General features: G+C 51.6%; 9 protein-coding genes across 9 annotated transcripts; 5 read left to right on the forward strand and 4 right to left on the reverse strand.

Annotated features, from left to right (window-relative positions):
• Positions 1-8: 8 nt before the first annotated feature.
• Z517_11089 (uncharacterized protein) lies at positions 9-2218 on the forward strand (the record flags this gene model as incomplete). Its single annotated transcript, XM_013424697.1, has 10 exons — positions 9-286; positions 343-452; positions 506-584; positions 640-825; positions 889-976; positions 1029-1154; positions 1214-1436; positions 1660-1804; positions 1880-1971; positions 2043-2218. The coding sequence occupies 10 exons, from the start codon at positions 9-11 to the stop codon at positions 2216-2218; spliced, it is 1503 nt and encodes a 500-aa protein (XP_013280151.1).
• A 495-nt stretch (positions 2219-2713) lies between these two features.
• Z517_11090 (uncharacterized protein) lies at positions 2714-3669 on the reverse strand (the record flags this gene model as incomplete). The annotated part of the gene is made up of 2 exons (XM_013424698.1): positions 2714-3593; positions 3650-3669. 2 exons carry the CDS (start codon positions 3667-3669, stop codon positions 2714-2716), a joined length of 900 nt encoding a protein of 299 aa, XP_013280152.1.
• Positions 3670-4763: 1094 nt separating this feature from the next.
• Positions 4764-5492, forward strand: Z517_11091 (uncharacterized protein; the record flags this gene model as incomplete). Its single annotated transcript, XM_013424699.1, has 1 exon — positions 4764-5492. The coding sequence occupies one exon, from the start codon at positions 4764-4766 to the stop codon at positions 5490-5492; it is 729 nt and encodes a 242-aa protein (XP_013280153.1).
• A 1042-nt stretch (positions 5493-6534) lies between these two features.
• Positions 6535-7434, reverse strand: Z517_11092 (uncharacterized protein; the record flags this gene model as incomplete). Its single annotated transcript, XM_013424700.1, has 1 exon — positions 6535-7434. The coding sequence occupies one exon, from the start codon at positions 7432-7434 to the stop codon at positions 6535-6537; it is 900 nt and encodes a 299-aa protein (XP_013280154.1).
• A 1146-nt stretch (positions 7435-8580) lies between these two features.
• Positions 8581-10023, reverse strand: Z517_11093 (uncharacterized protein; the record flags this gene model as incomplete). Its single annotated transcript, XM_013424701.1, has 1 exon — positions 8581-10023. The coding sequence occupies one exon, from the start codon at positions 10021-10023 to the stop codon at positions 8581-8583; it is 1443 nt and encodes a 480-aa protein (XP_013280155.1).
• Positions 10024-10538: 515 nt separating this feature from the next.
• On the forward strand, positions 10539-11089 carry Z517_11094 (uncharacterized protein; the record flags this gene model as incomplete). The annotated part of the gene is made up of 2 exons (XM_013424702.1): positions 10539-10839; positions 10932-11089. The coding sequence occupies 2 exons, from the start codon at positions 10539-10541 to the stop codon at positions 11087-11089; spliced, it is 459 nt and encodes a 152-aa protein (XP_013280156.1).
• A 369-nt stretch (positions 11090-11458) lies between these two features.
• Positions 11459-14324, reverse strand: Z517_11095 (chitin synthase 2; the record flags this gene model as incomplete). Its single annotated transcript, XM_013424703.1, has 3 exons — positions 11459-11473; positions 11522-14253; positions 14306-14324. 3 exons carry the CDS (start codon positions 14322-14324, stop codon positions 11459-11461), a joined length of 2766 nt encoding a protein of 921 aa, XP_013280157.1.
• Positions 14325-15679: 1355 nt separating this feature from the next.
• On the forward strand, positions 15680-16238 carry Z517_11096 (uncharacterized protein; the record flags this gene model as incomplete). The annotated part of the gene is made up of 2 exons (XM_013424704.1): positions 15680-15734; positions 15790-16238. 2 exons carry the CDS (start codon positions 15680-15682, stop codon positions 16236-16238), a joined length of 504 nt encoding a protein of 167 aa, XP_013280158.1.
• A 1378-nt stretch (positions 16239-17616) lies between these two features.
• Positions 17617-18541, forward strand: Z517_11097 (uncharacterized protein; the record flags this gene model as incomplete). The annotated part of the gene is made up of 3 exons (XM_013424705.1): positions 17617-17811; positions 17892-18172; positions 18241-18541. 3 exons carry the CDS (start codon positions 17617-17619, stop codon positions 18539-18541), a joined length of 777 nt encoding a protein of 258 aa, XP_013280159.1.
• Positions 18542-18999: the final 458 nt, after the last annotated feature.

Raw genomic sequence — 18999 nt, forward strand, 5'->3', positions numbered from 1 at the left:
GTCTCACAATGCCTACCTTCTGTGGATGGGCGACTGCGCTCTTCTGCTTCTCCATTACCTTGGCAGTAGCCCACCCAGAAATCCTCTGGACCGACTGTAGCGAGCACGTTCCACCGAGCGATGTTTTCAATGCCACCGGCGTCGATCTTCAACACCTCCCCTCGACGCTCAAATGCGGCCTGCTTGTTGTGCCAATGGATTACTCCAAGCCACTCAGCGAGAGCAACAATATCACTCTGGGCCTGGCTATGCACCGACCGGCTCAGCCAAAAGGCGTTATCTTCTTGTTGGTCTATTCTCGGAAAGGTTGTCTGTCTTCAAACAAAGTTGACCCAATATAAGCTGTCCAGGTGGCTCGGATAATGCAGTCGTACACGCGTGGAATCTTGCACTCAACATTACCTCCCCATTCATTCCTGATTTCTCGGACTTGATAGACTACGACTTGATGAGTACTCAACCCCGGCCACTTCTACTCAACTGAAACTGATATTTTTTCTTCTAGTGATGGATATTCGTGGCACCTACAGCTCCAATCCTCTGAACGTTTCGCTAGACACAGTTCTACCCTTGTTCAACCCCTAGTGAGTCCCTCCACCTATCCTTTGTGAGAGAGTCCGAAGCATAACAATAAAAAAGCCCGACGTCTCAGGATGAATTTAATACTGCGAAAGAGATCGCTGCCGCCGCCATACAGTCGTGGGTCGATTCAAGTTCGCCCCCGGGGATCGTTGGGCATGTCGGCACACGAGAGGTTGTTCAGGACTACAATCAGATCCGTCAGGCCCTAGGCTATGAGAAAATCCACTTTATCGGCGCTTCTTAGTGAGTCGAGTCTCCATTGTACTCCTGGATGCGACGACTCCAACTAACTGCAGGTGACCACAGTGGGAGTTATCGAGCTTTACAATTCGCTCAAACATATCCTGATTCTGTGGGCCGCTTTGTGCTGGACGCGGTGGTGCCGCACGGAGTTGTAAGTGCACCAGGTTTGTAGCTTGCGTTGACAACTAATAACCACTTTGCAGTGTCCTGCTCAGCAAGCCGAAAATGAGATGGCGGCCGCAAATCGGGTCTTACTGAGAGCAGATGCATATTGCCAGAAAAACTCGTCGTGCCCCTTCAGTGGTGCAGGCAAAGGCAGTGTTCCAGAAGTGGGCGCCATAGTCTCCGGAGATTGTGTCTAACAGGATTATTCACTAACATTTGTCAGGCATACCGTGAAATCATTAAGACAGCCTCCAACTCATCTGTCGACCTTGTCTGGGCCATTCAAGCAACTATCACCGGGCTGCTCCAAGATCAGCCCGACTTTCCTCAGATTATTGACTTGATTGCCGCGCTGTCGATGAATATCAGCGCCTTAGACACTTTGCCCCAACAAGCATTGACGGCCGGGAGCATTGTTGCTTATGTTCTGGAGTGCGGTGACTCTCGTGCGTGGGTGTCCTTCTGCGAATAAATTATAGCTGGTCTGACGGATACACAGCTTTGACTACCACGTTTTCTGAGTTTCAAAAATCTTTGAACGCTGGTCTAGCGGTAAGAACTGTGCCTCAAGCTGCTTGATTCAGTTATAGGACGAAGGGCTGACCAAGATTGATGATAGCTTGACACCAACAACTTCGGTCAAACAACAACTTGGTTAGCACAAGTCAGTTTTGTCACTACCAATGGGTGGTTTTGAACTAGACACTGACACAGTCCAGCTTGCTTGCTCAGCTTGGCCGTTCGACACAGCGCCATTGGTACCAATCCGTACGGAAATCCCCATGCTGGTCGTCACGGCGGATTTCGATGGCAGGTAGGTTCTGATTCAGGCGCAAAACATTATAGCTCCAAAGGCAATCTTCTGACAAACTTGCTTCACATGATACAGCGCACCAACAGAATGGACCACGCTGACAATGCCCGACATTCCGAATGGTCATCTGGTTGTTCGGCATGGCGATGACCATGTATCATTCAACCGTAAGTGTCGTCTATTGCCCAGCGTTTCCCCTTGGTCAGGGAGAACTAACCGGGCCCTTCGTTTTCGATAGTGCCCGCTCAATCCTCGACCGCGATCGCGAAGCGCTTCTTGCGCACTGGAATCTTGCCGGGCCATTCCAGCAATACGTTTGTGACCGTCTACGCCCCGCCTGTCAAGAGAGATCCAATTGCCGACCCTTACAGCGTCCCAACTGGGTTTCTGGGTGGCGATGTGGATAGTGCATGATTTTAGTCTGCAAAGAAGGCCCTGGCGTCACGCGTGGTCAGTGAAGGGATAAGGTCTCTCTCTCTCTCTCTTTTTTCTTTGTTAAGGTTCCATTTCAAGTTACAAAATATATAGTGTTCCCGAACGTTGTGAATGTGCTCAATCCAATCACTGTTGTGGAATTGGGAAATGGGAGGAAATCATCAGAATTACCACTGGGCAGGGCAGGCACAATGATAATTTTGACCAGAGGGGACCACTCAAATATACCTCATCTAGATGGTATGATCGAGACTCGCGTTTCATTACAGGGCGGCGGTGTGGGGAAAGTTGGCTGAATGCTACGTGAGGTCCGAGGCCCGCGCAACAGGTATCACAAGCATGAATGTGGGTTATTGGATTCTCTCCCGTTGATGGAGGTGCCTCTGGTCAATGTTTGTCTCTTGTTGGAAAGCTGTCGAGAACCCTTTTCCCCTTTCCCCCTTTTACCCGTCATGATAACTAGCCATTCCTGTCTCAGTCCAACCGTAGTGCCACCAGCTTGGGAAGGAAGTCCTTTGCCACGTCACCATTATCAAGCAACTTGAAGAATTCCTCGTGGTGTACAATCTTCTCAATGTGGCAGACCAGATAGTCAGAGATCAGATCGCGCAATTGGTCAATCTTCGGGTCACGACACGGAGTGTTGGCATAGGTGTACTTCAATAACTCGACAACGTCGCCGACCCGCTGTTGATGCAGCTTGAATCTTGACAAGGTGAGTCGGAGCTTCTGTAGGACAAGTTCCCGAAGCGGCTCAATGAGATACTGGTCGGCAAAGGTGTACAATTTGGCGTGGCACAGAAAGACAGATGTGTAATTCTGATGTTGGTCTTCATTGACTTCCGGGTCCCAGCACATAGTTTCCTTTAAGTGTGCTTTGGTCTTGAAAGAGTCCCACGCCTGTTTACCCTTTGACCTCTCATTCAGAGAACCTGGGTCTTCGAAGGCTTCTGCGAAGAAGGCGTTATTCTTTCTGCCTTTCTTCTTGCGGGAGAAACCCCCGCTCGGGAAGTCCCAACTTTGAGCAGGCTCTGCGGCTGAATAGTCCTCATAGGAGACTGTTTCTTCAGGTGCTTCTGGAGGGATATCATCGTCATTGTCTGCTGTGGAGGGAACGCTATCTGACTTTGGCTCGGCGACAGCATAGTCGCCCGTATAGGCAAATTGGATGACGCGAACAAAAGTGTCTTCATCCGCATCCTTGAGCACTGCATATCGATTCTTTGCTTCCACCATGCCTCCTCCAAGCAGGGCGGCCATGGGGTCAGACAGCTTTGTAGCAAGTCCGCCATGCATGTAGAAAGGTTTTGCAGTTGGACCGACGAGGAATTTAAAAGGTTCCGAATCGACAAAGCTGTCAAGCATGAGAAATCAAAGCCGGCGAGGGAGATCATGCGTCGATAAACATACCTTTCGTAGGCAATATCCATGGCTGCGGCACCAAACGGCATAGCAAAAGACGCGATTCAAGAGGAGAGAGGCAGACTGAAGAAACTTACAGGTCACACTACGATATTAACATCCTGCGTGCGCAACAAGCATAGGATGGGGGTTAAAGAGCTTCCACACGCGTTCGCCAGCCAGGCTGAATCAAAGGACGAATGGTTTCAGACTTTCACAGTGACACGACATGAAGTGACGTGTGCAACTGAGCCAACTGCATGAGGGATGGTACTTTGTATGTGGTGTTTTATCATTCGGCAGCCTTACAGTAGAACATGAAATGGCATGCAGGCCGCTGAGGCTGAGGCTGAGGATGAGGAGATGTCGCAGGTGCCCCAATGGAACTAGACTTTGTACATGTACCTCTACCTTGGCAAGCCTGATACATAATAGTTCTGGGACGAGCTTCTAGGCCTTAACTTGGTTAATTGGCAATAGTCGGCAAAGGGTTCAGGCAAGACCACTAGCCCTACCACGCCACGCCTACCGAAGCCCCGCCATCCCGTCCCCGCTGTGCGGAGCCTTCCAAGCCGATGGCCATGCCTACCATTACTGTTGCCCCCCACCTATAAGAAGCTTCAACTGCAGCCCCTGCCCCTCTCCCGCCGATTTGCTCCCGGCATCAGCTTGAAGCCCCGCCGACAAGGCACAATCCCTGCCCCTCCTTCCCTAAAAAGCTTCCAGCCGCCTGCATTTGATCAAAAACAGCACTCCCCTCTCAGAGAAAACATAGGAGGCTGGTGCACACGCCGCCGCCATCGTCATGCGTAGTGGTGAGAGGAAGAGAATTCATCATATGCCCACGCATGGCCGACATGCATCATGCATGCAAGTGTGTCTCAAAAGTCCGTGCGTTCGTCAGCTCTTGATCCAGTCCAACTACTTACCCAAACCACTCGGTACCAATCCCACCCCCGAGGAGCTTGGACTGCAGGTTTGCAAGTGCTTTGTTTCCTTTCCTCAGACACCTTTACGCAGCTCACACCTCCCAATGCTGTGTCCTTGCGCAGATGCAATTTCGACCCCGTGAACATCATCCAATCGCCCATCGATTCCCTCGCCCTCATTTTCCTCCGTCCCCATGCCATTGATCCAGCAGAGGTCGCCAGACCCGCAATCGGAGTGGTCGGCCGTCGTGCAAACGACAACTGCGCAGACTGAGTGGGAAAGCTGGACGAGCGTCACGCAGCAGGTCTGGAGCACATCGACTCCCGCGCAAGAATGGACCACATCATCCTATGAGGAATGGGCGACAAGTTGGTCGACACAATCTGGATGGATTACGAGCTATACCGCGACGACGGACTGTGCCTGTGAATGGGTAGTTACCTCTTCCTCATCGTGGTGTCCGACGCCTATCGTTGTCACCCCTACCACGACCAGCTTGATCCCTATCGAAACGACGCCCGCGGGTGTCATTGTCGTCGATGACCACGACCATCAGGGCCTGGCCCCGGGCGTTGTGGGCGGCATTGTGCTCGGCGCCTTCTTCGGCGTTCTCTTACTCGTCCTTCTGTGTATCTGCTGGTTCCGCAGCTACCGGCCCCGACGATACTATGCGGGATCCTCATCCTCCTCCTCGTCATCGTCCAGTCACTCACGGCGGCGCAAACCGCCTGTGGTTGTCATCGACCCTTACCCGCGCAGACCTGCTGCGAATCTCACTTTTGTCGGCGGAGGGAACTACCCGGGAACGCGGGTTATGGTCACAAAGACGCAAAAGACCTTTGTCAGACCCCCGCCTGTCAGGCAGGTCAGAACTGTGAGACATACGAGGAGGGCGCAGAAGATTGTGGTCGTGGAAGACTGACGCGAGAATGAGAGACGATCTGATTGAGCCCCGCGGAATATTCTGTTATCTTGTCGGAGAGATGGCGAAATATTGACAATGTTTACATGACTACGCAATGAGGGACGAGAAGAGGGCGGGACTTTGGCATTGACGAGCGCAACGACGGTATACCCACACATATGGAAGGGCTGGTTTTGATGAATTGGGGTTGGTTTCTTGCTTACATATATATCCACGAGTCTACGTTACGGAGGAAAAGGGACTTTAAGAGAGATGGATTCATGCACAGTTTGGAATATTCCAAGTACATATTTACGCACGTTGATGGAGTCGGATAAATGACATGGAAAATCCAAATCAATCTCATACCTTGAAAAGCTTTCTGTCGTCAGCACTCCGAGCATTATTAAGGAGGAGGACTATCGCCATGTAGAACAATAACCGGGACGACAAGCAAACAATCTATAAGGGAGGCAAGCCGACTGTGTTGCCACGGGCCACGGCTTGATTGTTTGGTTGTCCTCGTATAATATACAGCCCATGTCCATGTCTATATCTATATTCATATCCGCAGATCGAACGCAAACAAAAGCACCCCGTAATGTAAATTAGCGAGCACCTCGTACTGAAATGTGAAACAATACCGGGGTGAAATGCTCATTCATCGCATCTCGTCTCACCTGATTCATTGGTCCGTGCCTTGTCTTGTGGTACCTAAGGTATGGACTCGATAGGTACGAGTACGTGGTATGCAGGGGTATACCGAGTATACCATCATGGGCCCTATCGCCCAGGGCACCTGTCTACTTAACCTGATCTGGCTCGTCTAGTTGGTCCTTCCCTGACAACTCACACAGAAGTCCAACAGATAGATAGATGGATGGATGGAGAAAACCATTGCATTGGAAAAGCTAATTATCTAGTTACACACAGAGAGAGAGATCCCATAAGAAGACCCAGATCCAGACCCATTCCTATTCATAAATACCCGGTAGTCAAGAGGGAGGGAGATAAAAATAGGAACACCCAACAGAGAGACCGCAGGACGGAAAGGAGTCTCTCACAGCTTCAACGGCGTGGTGGCATTATACCAGCTATACGACAGGCTCCTTGCGCTGCCACTGCCTTTGCCAGACGAGACTGGTTGCGCCGCCGGCACCGCTGGCATAGGCATCGGCACATGCATAGGAATAGGCATGGGCATAGGCATCGAACCCGGCGGCGCTGGGTAGTGGTCGTATCGAGGCATCGAGTAGTACGGGTTGGCTGCTGGCGCGGCTGCGGGCACGGATGGGCGTCTGCTGTGCCCTGGCGGGGCGGGTCGGTGGTAGGACTTTGTCGAGTGTGCGCTGGACACGCTCGAGGCGCTGGAGCGCGAGCTCGGAGCGCTTGATCTGGAGCTCGCGCCTGAGCTCGAAGTCGAACTCGAGCTGGGACTGGATGGTGCGCGGGAGTGCGAGCTGGTATGGGAACGGTGCTCGGGACGGTCGTTATGGTGGTGACTGTGGTGTTGAGATGATCTCGACGACTGGGACTGTGGACTCGACCTCGATTTGGGCTTTGGTTGCTCTATCGACTTTGGCGTCCGCGGCCGACGCCTCTGGACCTCCGGTGCGGGAATATCCTCGACCTCGTCGTCGTACTCGTCGTAATCGTCGTCTCGGGGATGCAAACCGCCATGCATGACCGGAGCAGAAACACTCCTGTCCGCCTTCGAGCGCGCATTCACCTCCCCCTGCCGTCTCAATTTCTCCGGGCTCGCACTCAGATCATAGGGGAATTCCGCCCTGCCTTTGACGTTCCCACCACCGCCAATGTTGAGGGGAGGAGGTTTGCTCTGGCAGGCTAGGTATGCCAGCGGTCCTCGAAAGACGGCCTTTGGGTCGTGGTTCACAGGTCGTTTACGAGGGGGTGGTGGTGCGACTTTGACCCATCCTTGCGGAGTGAGGATCGTAGGCATTGTACGAGATAACTGAGTAGGTTTGAGTTGGAGGGGACGCGATGAAGTTTGGTGTCAATCAGTGAGTCGACCTTTGGTGATGTGGGATTTTTACGATATAGTCTGGACAAAAAGACAAGGGGCCAGACAGACAGACGGACAGACAGTAGCACTTGTGAATAGAAAGTCAGGTCTAGAGCATTTTGCCTTGGGTCGGCGTTTGCAGGTCGAGTCCTCTGAGACAATTTTTGGAGATTGGACTCCCAGCCACATGGAGGGTTGACGAGGCTGGGAAATTGGGGGCCTGGATCATCCCTGCTTTGCCACCCAATGTTGAATCAGTGTTTCCGCCATTGTAAGACTTGGATGGAGAAGAACAAATACAAGTCATTTGCGGCAATCAATTATTCATCACCACGACAGAAATGGACTTGTTATTGCTCCAAGTTGCAGGCCAACGTGTTGCCCAAAGTCCAGCCTTGCCCCCGCCCCGCCCAGCCTCGCGACTTTTGTATGGTGGAGAACTTTTCACGTGATCCAACCATGGCGGTTACGGTGGATCCTACATGATCACCAGAGTACTCGGTATATGCATGGCTGATGCCCTTCGCAAGGATTCACTGCTGACTTGATCTGATCTCGATGGTGTTGTTTGAGGATCAATCCAAACGCGCGCATCTCAATTGCGGTCTAGAATCAACACAAATACGCTGAGAGATCTTCAAGGTTCAGAGCTAGAAATTGTCCAGCAAAGCAGCTGGCGGGTGGCAGGCAATTATGTTCTGTAGGTGGTGGTTTCGGCATATCTCCAGCTATTCTCCATCGTTTACTGGTGGCCTCCCTGGATCCCTTTGACATTGCCACAAATATGGGATGCGGCAGATCTTTCGAGATACTCAGCCCATTTCGGACCGTCAATCTCTCGCCAAAGATTCGACTCGGCTTCGATGGTTTGAGGAAAGAGACCTGAGGCGTCACTGGGAGTGCAGTTTGCGAGCATAGCAATGCTATGCCCCGAGCGTCGGTCAATCCAGAAAATCCGAAACCCTTGGACTGTCGGCTCTAGTCCAGATCGGATAACCCTGATCTTGATTATATCAGGGGACGAGACCCCGTGAGCACTGCCATCGTTAGTGAGGTATTAAAGTTAGCAACGTGCATGTTGGCTCACATCTGGAAGGTCTTGCTTTTCTCTTCATAGGACAGAAAATTGGATGAGAGAAGCTGAAGCCGACTTTCTTCGGGGGTATCGTGACACCTGCGGGGATGGTTCATAGTACTCTCGGACTCTTCACGGGTCATGATAAATTCTGCCAGGTCTGCTGCCACGGCGCTTTGCCAGATGCCTTCAGTCCTAGAGCGAAGCCGCATCAAACGAATTGCGCCCCTGCGGATGACAGGGTCTCGGCAACGCAAAGCAATAAAGCCTGCCACCGCAAGGTATTCTACAGTGAAGCCGAGACAAGTATCAGCACCAGCTGCCACTTCCATATCGAGCATATCCGCAAGTCGTGTGGTCAGGTCGAGTAGAACTTGGAATTTGGGTAAATGGTTGTCAAACACCATTTCCGATCGAGATATCGTCGACTCCAGTCGTATTATGGTGGCCCCAAACTGCATCTGCAGATAGCAGGTTCCAATATCAAAGTGGAAAGAAGATGAAGGAATGGTGCAATTGCAGCTTCTATGGCTCCCCTCGCTAAGAAACTTTGTGAACGACTCATGCCATGTCCGTAGACGTGTTCTTCCTTGTTGAATTATGCCGGAATCACAATATGGCCACGCGTTCCGCTCGTGGACGTGTTGAAGGCTGCTGCATAGACCGTGGACAAGCTTTTCGAAATAGAAGTGGCTTTCTTTTAAGGATTGAAAAGACTCTGGCAGATCAGTCTGGGACATCTTAGGCTGATCTGGTCGCATCGGCATCAAAGTGGCAGCTGTGTTCTGGAGATGCTTTAGGATAGGTTTCAGATGCTCCTCAATAAGTCCGCCAGATGGCTTGAGTATAGTTTCAGATCCGTCCGAGGATTGCCATTCGGAAAGGACTCGCAAGCCTGCATTTAGATGAACCAGAGCATTTGATAACAACCCGCGAATGTTTTCAAAAAAGGTGAACAGGATTGACGCCAGCAGAATATCTTCCACGTGGGTGTGACTTCCCGCATCGAAAAGGCTCTTGATTGCTTTGTTATACTGCAAAAGGGCGAAGCGGTGGCGATCCAACTGTCGAAACTTGTCAGGATGGTCGACACTCTCATGATAGGAGGCAATTGCAACCAGCGCATGTCTGACAACACCACGGAAATAGCCAGCTTGAAGGACGAGGCGACTCCAGAAATCGTGATTGGCGAAGCTGAGCAGCTGCTTCGAAGTTCTGTCACGAAAATAGTAGAAACCCCAGCGTTCGTCTTTGTCTTGCGGGATTTCGAAGAGGAGAGGTCTTAGGGCGACATAGCCATCGCATCGACGTCCTGTCGACGTACACCTCTTGCAGCTTGGCTTCGTTTCGTCACATCGAATCTTCCTCGCTTTACAGGTGACACACCCCGTGCGAACCTTAGGGGCGTGGCGCCTTGACCGCGTCTGGGCGCATACCAGCGAATTGACCATTGTTTGTAGACTTGCCCACAAGACCGTCTCTAGCTTCCATTCTAAGTGCCTCCCTGTAGAATGAAGATGAGTTTGGCTATGGCTGGATAGGAGCTGACGACCTGGTATTTAAGATTCGACCTTGACGCTTGTAAGGTACGCATCCGCCGATCGAGAGAGGCGTTAGCGAGCCACACGTGTGCGGCGTAGTAAGGCAGGACATGATAGGGCGCGCTGGGACAATCATTTCAGCTCAGTGCAGGGTGCCTGATGATGATCATAAACTCAATGGTTGAGAGATGTCAAGTAAACGAGCATGGCTGGAGATTGCGGCTGCGGTTACCGTTTTCAGAAAGTGATGTAATACCTCACCGTACACGATCTGCGGTTGATCATTGACTGCGACCTGCAATTGGAGCCTTGCACGTGCCTCGTTCAATTTCCCAAGCATCATGCGAAAGCTAGCTTCCCCTTTCGAATGTCTGTCCCTCTAATTATCACTGAAGTACATCCCAGACCCTCCAAGTGCTCAGCCAATGTCTTCGTCTACGACCGACCCGGGGTCTCCGACGCCTTCTCCCTTCAACTACATCCTCTCATTCCTCCTTGTCGGCATCTGCTGGGGCTTCACTACACCGTTCATCCGCAAAGCCGCCGTCAACTACACCGCGCCGTCCCACCCTTCCATCACTGACCCGAACCGATCCTGGATCTCGCGGCAGGTGGCCAAAGCCTTCTTCACCGTCTTGGGCCTCTTGAGAACCCCGACCTATGCTGTTCCTTTGCTTCTGAATCTGACCGGAAGTGTTTGGTTCTTCCTATTGGTTGGCCAAGCCGGTATGTACACGGTGTTTGGACACTATTGCGAGCTGTTATTGTCTTTGAGCGACAGACCATGTCGATCTTCAACGGCTGACCGGTACATACAGAATTGTCTCTAACAGTGCCCATCACCAATTCTCTGGCGTTTCTATTCACCGTGTTGGGAGAATGGTATGCAGAGGGCAAACTCATTTCGAGAGACACCTGGCTGGGGATGGTCTTGGTATGTGGCGGCATCGGACTCTGTGTCTGGTCAAAGACTTGATTTGGGCATGATGTAGGGTAAACCTTGGGGCCGAGACAGCCTTGATTATACATGACTATAGACCAAAATGTGGACATAGATGCGGGTCAGGCAATGACAAGCAATACACAACTAGGCTTGTCGTTGACTACGATTTACTGTCATCTATTCAAGTTGTTCTCGTCCCGGTTAAAGTCCAAGTCGTGACGAACTCCCAGTGTCCAAACGCTCAGTCGATTTCCTTGGGGTATCTCGCCATGGTGAAGCCCTCTTGTTGTCCGTCCTATACATACACAGTGTGCCTTTTAAAACGCCCGACAGTCGTACATATAATGCAAGTCATCATCCAAAACGTCGCCCGTGTCTCAGGTATAAGGACTTTTCGTGAAATCATACACCGCGGAACTAGATAAGGTCAGCCAGAGGTCATGCTAAAGCCGACGAACCACTTACCATTCGTACAATCAAGAACCAGCATGCGCCAGTGAACCTGAAGAGTGACAATCCCGCCACCGACCACAGAATGACCGCCAAATAAATGGTCGAGTTCTGCTGTGCCGTGTCGCCCGTATCGATTCTCTCGAACCCGGAAATGTTCAGGACGGCGGCCACCAGGATGAAGTTCGTGATCATCCAGGCAGTGACTACGTTGCTTCGGAAGGACTTGTAGTAATCTTCTTGCTTATCCGCCGGACTTTGCTTGCTGACCTCTTTCTCTGCCTTGGTCGCAAATCGCTTCAATTCCGCATCGTACTGGGCATTCAAATCACCGTCATCTTGAGGGATCGTCACATCTACCATCCCACCAGGCTTCACGTTCGCACTTGGAAGTTTTTCGGCCTTGTCGTCTCCTTTCGTACCCCACGTGATGTCGTGAGTGTTACAGAATGCGTAGATGTTGAGGACGTTGATGTAGGTCGGAGTGAGGACAATGTATTGGAGGAAGCAGGTGAACATGTGCCAAGGGTCAAAGAACAAAAAGCTCGCGACGAACCAGAGGACATATGTGCTCGCAAGAGAGACGATCAAGCCGAAGAATGTGCTGTTGTTGAAGATGGTCGAAAAGCTGAAGTCTTTCTGGTTAACTTCGGTCTGGATCGACTTCACTGTCAAGAAGATTGAAGCAAAGGTCAACCAAATCATGAGAATGGACCAAAATATAACCATAGCCAGATACGACTTCTTGGAACCCTGGGGTCTGTTACCCATGGATAAGATGAAGCAGTAAAGCAACGTGCCCAGGTATATGAACTCGAAGATGACGCCCAGAACTGTGCCAGTCCTGCCCAAGGGGCCAGGTGAACCAAGGGAAGACGTCAAAAGTCGGAAAACCAGGAAGAAGTTGCCAATAGCGAACCAGGCGAAAAGCATGTTGATGGTCTGGTACGTGAATTCGACCAGGAACATGAATTTCCGGATGGCGCTGTGATTGCTGCGCCAGAGCTGGTAGACGTGTGCCACAGCGTAAACTGCAGCGAAGAAGGATCCGTTCAGCCAACGTCTCCGCTGAAGAATAAACTCGGCGATGCCATCAGGAACATCAGTTTCGCCTGTGGCGGACTTGACATATTGGAGGATCCACTGACAGTTGCGCTTGCTGACGAGCTCGAAACACAGGATTCGGTCTTCGGCGAGGTACATGTTTGCGGTGAACACTCCAGCGTCTGCGTGCATAGTCTCGCCTTTGAAGTACTTCTCGAGCGGTCCCTCGCCATTCTTGTCGTTCTGCAAGGCAATATAACGGTAAGCCGAAAAGGCACCAGGGAGCACCGAAATGAAGCCAAATGCGGATTCCAACGGCTTGTCCAAGATATTCGACATCTTGTACTCGAAGTTCTGCGTCGCGACCAGAGGATTGTAGAGCTTTTTGCCGTGGTCCAGCATAACCTTAATCTCGCCACAAGCACCACCGCAAGAGGGTTCTAGATCAAAGGCCTTCCATAGATGATAGATGGAGTCCTTGCCGGGTTTGGTCCCTGCATCAATGAGGACACAGATATTTGGCTCCAACACCTGACCGAAGGCTTGAAAGAACCACCGATGTGAGTTGATCTTTTTCTGGTTCTTCTCCTTGAGGCAAAACAGCAGCTGAACCGGGGTAGCCGACCTCGGCTTCAATGACACTTGCGTGCCCTTCAGTTCCAGACCGACCTGAGTGGTGTATTCATAGATATGAGCAGTGACATCTTTGCCATTGACTTGTTGTTTGGCAATCCCATCCTGATAAACACCTAGACCAGCGAGAACAGCCCTTGTCCTGGGGTTGATTTTGGCACGACCATCGCTAACAATGCAAACGACGATCTTTTTCCACGCTTCTTTACCCCATGTTTTGCTGCTGTTGCGATTGCACATGAACTCAATGTTCTTGAAGACACCAATCATGGTTCGAGCAAACAGAAATTCGTCCTCGTTGTACATGGTGACGACGATAAACAGTTCCGTCTCTCGTGGTTTTGCGAAGAGTCGCTGTCTCAAAGTGAACCGCTCACTGTAGAAATCCGAGGGGTCACATGTGGCGGCTGAATACCTCATATGCGTGAACTCGTCTCTCTCCGGCGGTTGCGCATGAGGAACATTGGCGAGGAGTTTGGGAGGAACGGGGCAATCAAGCACCAAGTTGCCGTTGAACAGCTGCACCTCCTTAACGGTCTTCCACCTCCGTATGGGTGCCGGGGAAGGCGTAGGACGCTGCTCGTCTTGGTAGCCGTCATAATTCATTTCATCCTGACCGTGCGGATCTGGGCCGTACGAGTTGTCGGACTGAAGTATGGGATCATGGTCGCTATCCAAACGGTATGGCTGGTCCGCTGTAGGGTAGGGATCCAGCGCATAATCACCCTGCGGATGAGGCGAATATGATTGTGTATAATAGGCGTCGTGATGCTCCTCCGGAGACACAATATAGTCATTTCTTCCATAGCCCATGTCTCCCCCTGGTCCGACTGGTAACTGTTGTTCATATTGTTGATTGTGCCCGTAAGAATGTGGGATGTTTTCTACCGAGTATGTCGGCTGCATGGCTAGGCGGTCATTAGAAGCCGTGGGCATCTGAAGGGGAATTTGTTGTCGCGAATGGGCTTCGTCTGGATGAGTGTAGGGTTGTAATGGCCGACCTGGCGAAGGCGACCGAGAGTCGTACTGAGGGTTCATACCGGGAGAGTAAGGGTCGCGTTGAGGATCTCCTGGAGACCGAAGTCAGTATGCTCTTGGGTACCAAGCAGAGAGGGGTCTCACGGATGGGGTTGTAGGCCATGATGGGCCAGGAAGGGGGGAGGGGAGCGCAGAGAGAAAGTGGTCTGTGTTCGGGGACTGGAATGTGAGAACGAGACGAAGACGATCTCTTGTGTCAGAATTTAGAATCTTGAACGGTTGGACAGTACTCGTAAGAAGAACCCAGGCATTCGATCTACTCGAAGTGGAGTATTTGGTATATATCGAGTATTGTTTACTCTTCTATTACTGGATCTGACTCTGGGGCGGAGCGACTATGTAGTCATAGGAGATGGAGGTAGTCGATGCCGGGGGGTTCCCAGGACACTCTGTAGGAGTCGCACTGGTGACACTTGGATGAGGGAATGGAATATTTTTGACAACGTGTCGAGAGAAAGGCTGTCAGCGCGATAATGTCCAGGTACAGTACATGTGAGACGAAAAGAGTGTCCTGTTGGTTCTCAGCTGGGCGCAACAGAGTCCAGGCTTCAAAAGTCATACAGCCTCAGCAACCCTCAGCTCTCTCTGACCTGCATTTCTGTTTCTGGGCGCCATGGGCCTCGGACCCGCTGATGGCCTGGTTGGCATTGGCTCCCTGTAGTTCCCTGGCACTTAACGCCTAGGCGCCACGGGCCCTGGACGGCGTTCAGCCAGTAAGATCTGGGCCCAGAGGTCATCGCCGCAGAAACGAGCCACCGCCCTGCAGAAAGATGGAGGCGCCCACGTTTCTTGGTTACTGCAGTTTCCGCCTCTCATCATCACCAAACACCCCGTGTTGCTATTTATTCATACCAAGATTTGGGATTTTGCCCTTCTATTTGCAGCCTATTGCCTTTAATTGACCAGTGCAACTTGGGGTTCCGTATCGCATGATTATCAACGGACTCCCTCTTTCATAGGTGCATTCAGAACCTCGTACCCGTGGCCAAATTCGTGCTTGGTGTACTCGGTACTCGTATTGCTACCCCTTGCACCTAACGGTCGCGGCGCAATCTCCCTCAAGGCAAACTGCAGATTTTGGTGCCTTTGTGGCTGTGCACGAAAATGTTTCATGGTTCCCCGGACTAGCCCTGCCAAGTCCACGAGGCTTGCGAGGCTGCACATCCTAGTGAGGCTCCTCGTCACCTCGTACATCCGTACCTCGTAGATTCGGAACGCAGCCTTGCACCATAACGGCCTCTCCAGCCCCTCTCAAAAGCACACATTGCTCATTACTTCATCATAGTACTCCGTATACATTTGTCCTTCACCAAGAACTGTTCTGGAACCGTTTCGCGAGCACCATTCTAACCGAGTCATTGCGTCACTCTCTTTGGCGCAGTTAGCTGTCGGTGGGCTGCTGAGCATCCACGCAATCTTCCACGCAAGTCTCGACTGCGCCCATTCAGATACCCCACAATGACGGATTCTACGAACAAAATCTCGGTCCTCTTTGTCTGCCTCGGGAATATCTGTACAGCTCTGCCTTGCTATGGTTCTGTGTATCTCGGCTGATTAGGAATCTACAGGTCGATCGCCAATGGCTGAAGGCGTCTTCCGGTCGCTCGCGAAATCCCACCCTCGTATCGGCGACATCGACTCCGCTGGCACAGGCGCCTATCACACTCTCGATCCGCCCGATGACAGAACACTTGATACCCTTCGGAGACATGGCATTACAGACTACGAGCATGGCGCCCGTCAAGTACGCTCGAGAGACTTCCACGAGTTTGACTACATTTTTGCCATGGACCACTACAATTTTAACGACCTACAGCGACTGCAGCGAAGAGTCGAAAGCAAGGGACAAAAAACAAAAGCTAAAGTCATGATGTTTGGCGATTTCGGGGGGAGAACGAAGGGTGAGGAAGTCGTCGATCCTTACTACGGGGCCGATAGAGGATTCGAAGAAGTCTACGAGCAGGTCACTCGGTTCTCAAAGAACTTCCTGGAACAAGTTGCCTCCACTGGTACCTGAACATGATCACGCGCCCTAGTTGGGTGTGGATTGCCCAGGATGGTTCGTCTCCCGCCAATAGACTGACTTGCGATCTATGCGCGAAAATGAGAGACGCGTCCACTTCTAAAGAATCAATCGTCTCCAATCGGTGGATCTTCTAGATTGTGGACTTCCAACGGTGTGCCATGGACAACCTCTTAACTCTGGTCGACACGAATACTGCAATTGTCGCCCACCCGGTGGATATGTCAAGGACGAATACGCCACGTATGTCACCAATGCAGACCCTACCCATGTCCTCCAAAGATAAGACCTCTGGATCACTTTGTTGAATGGAAGCGCAGATGGAATGCTCGCACTGCACCTCCTTTCCCATCCCCTGATCCCACTGACTCTGTTAGATCCCCTCAACCTCGTGAAATGCAGGTTGAGGGAAACGGTTGGTATCGTGTCTTCGCTTAACTTGTAGGATCCTAGCGAGCCGGAGATGCACGGCTATATCTTCGATTGCCATCAGCTTGCTTGACACCACTCTTCGCGAAGCCTGGACACGAAGCAAGGAATATCACACTCGGGGCTCTGAAAGATCGTATGGCATGGTCTTTCTCCCAAGCCGCCTTGGGTTCAGTCCTGTTCGGCCCATAGTTTTCCTTTGTCTCGTCGACCTCAAAGCGAGTCTCGACGCACTGTTCAGATTTGCAAAGGATGGCCTTTGGGCCACATGATACTTGAGCTCAGAAGATAGCACATGGCAAGACGCTTGTGGAGATAGCTGACTCGAGTGAATCCCTATATTGCCTTCGACAGTTGACAGAGCTGTGCATCATTACGTTGGATACTTTGGTGGAGGTCACTGCATTCCGGCTCTCGGTGGAAGTTTCTCACCAGGGACCATCATCTTTTTAGGCATCCTAGATTCGACGAGATTGAGATCTTCAAAAGCGACTGGCACTGTCGCCTGATGTCATCAAAGTCTTGTTCTTCAGACAGATATACTTTTCTATACTTATTGCGTATGAGTCTCACGCCTTACTCTGCTCACCCTCTGGCCTCGTGTCAGCAGCCAAAGTATGATATCCGAGGAATGAAGAGGATCAACTAATAGAATATGTGATAGATGCCCAAGCTCGTTCCCGCTCTGCTAACTCCGGCTAATCAGCAGAATCAGAGGCCGATATATACGCGAAGGATCGGCTCTTTATACCAATGAAGCTGACTAAGCGGCAGAGACGGCCTGGAAGGATGAGGTCGAAAATCCTGTTAGGCCTTAATGCTAGACTTTTGAGGTTAATACTTTCTATCTCTCGTTAATCAGCCGTTGATAAAAATCTGTGGATATGCCATTAATTAGTCCACAACACCACGCAGCGTAGACAGCAAGGCCCATCAGAGCACCATGGAGACTCAGCCATGCATTCTTTACTACGACCGGCGTTCGATATGTAGCTCGATGGTACGGTATACGCTTGCCTGTGCAGGGTCGCCAGGCAAGAATTGCTTGTCCCTCTCACCGGAGCTTCGAGAGATCGACATTTACAAGGGCGAACAGCTCTCCGAATCATATCTATGCGAAGTGAATCCCAAAGGCCAGGTAAGAAAGACATGCTTTCGGCGATGCCCGTCGGCTGTTGCCCGGAAATTCGAGGATGGAGATTGACAAATACGAAACAGGTTCCGTCCCTGTCGAGTCCGGGACTCTTCGAAAAGCCAATGACCGACAGTCTCGACATCACCCTCTGGCTATGCGAGAGACACCCTGACCTGAGACCTGCGGAGTATGCAGACGACATTAACAGGTTACTTCGAGATCTACACGCCATCAATTTTTTCACACTATCAATGAGAAATCGTCCACAGAGAGCAGAGATGCTGGAAGGCACGATCCTCGCGAGGCTGGACGCACCGGACCTCTCGGACAGGCACAAGAAAGCCTTGGAGTACAAGTTGACCGTGTAATTGGGCCCTCGTCCTTTCTAAGGATATTTTGAGGGTGGTGACTAACAATACTTCTTGCCGTCAGAACCCGATCGGAAAAGGTCAGCGGCGTGCGCCCGGAAGTCGTCAAAGAGGAAACCAAGCGGGCGCGTGCTTTTCTCAGTGAAATCGACCACGTCAGACGTTCCCACAACGACGAGGATTTGACGGTGGAGGCATGGGTCTTTGGCACCGCGGTGCCGACTGCGTTGGACACTACCTTGATCTGTCTCCTGGCCAGGCTGATGGATGTTCAGTTGGAAGAGATCGTCCCGCCGGCGTTGTTGGAGATGGCACGAGCGGTGAGGGAGACGGCCGCGTTCAAGGCCATCTGGTCGTCGGTGTAGTCTAGAAAGATGACAAGCCTGCTCATATCGAAGTGGACACGACGGAAATGAGTCCGTCCCGCGCAAAAAGAGTCGTACATGCCTATCCGTTTGCTGATGTTTTTGATCCTGAAGCGTCAAGGTGCACGGCGTATTGGCATCCAACTGGGGGCACTCGATCCGATTCGATCTCCCATCAACGCAGCAAACTCGGACCGAGATATGCCGACCCCACGGTGTCTGCTCCGAGCCCCTTGTCCACTCAGCCTTGCGCAGCCTCGTCCCGTTCCCTCTTCCTATGCCTTCCATCCAGCGTAAAAATCAGTGACTATTTGCATGATGATGTCGTCCAGCAATGCCGCTCCCGCCCTTTGTGCTCTATAACTACATTATTGCAATACGGACCGCTGGTGCAGCGTCTCGTAGCCATTGGCCTTATAGGCGTGATTGGGCGGTACATCCCTCGGCAGGTCGGCGGT

Source organism: Fonsecaea pedrosoi, assembly GCF_000835455.1.
Source record: "Fonsecaea pedrosoi CBS 271.37 unplaced genomic scaffold supercont1.7, whole genome shotgun sequence".
NCBI lineage: Eukaryota > Fungi > Ascomycota > Eurotiomycetes > Chaetothyriales > Herpotrichiellaceae > Fonsecaea > Fonsecaea pedrosoi.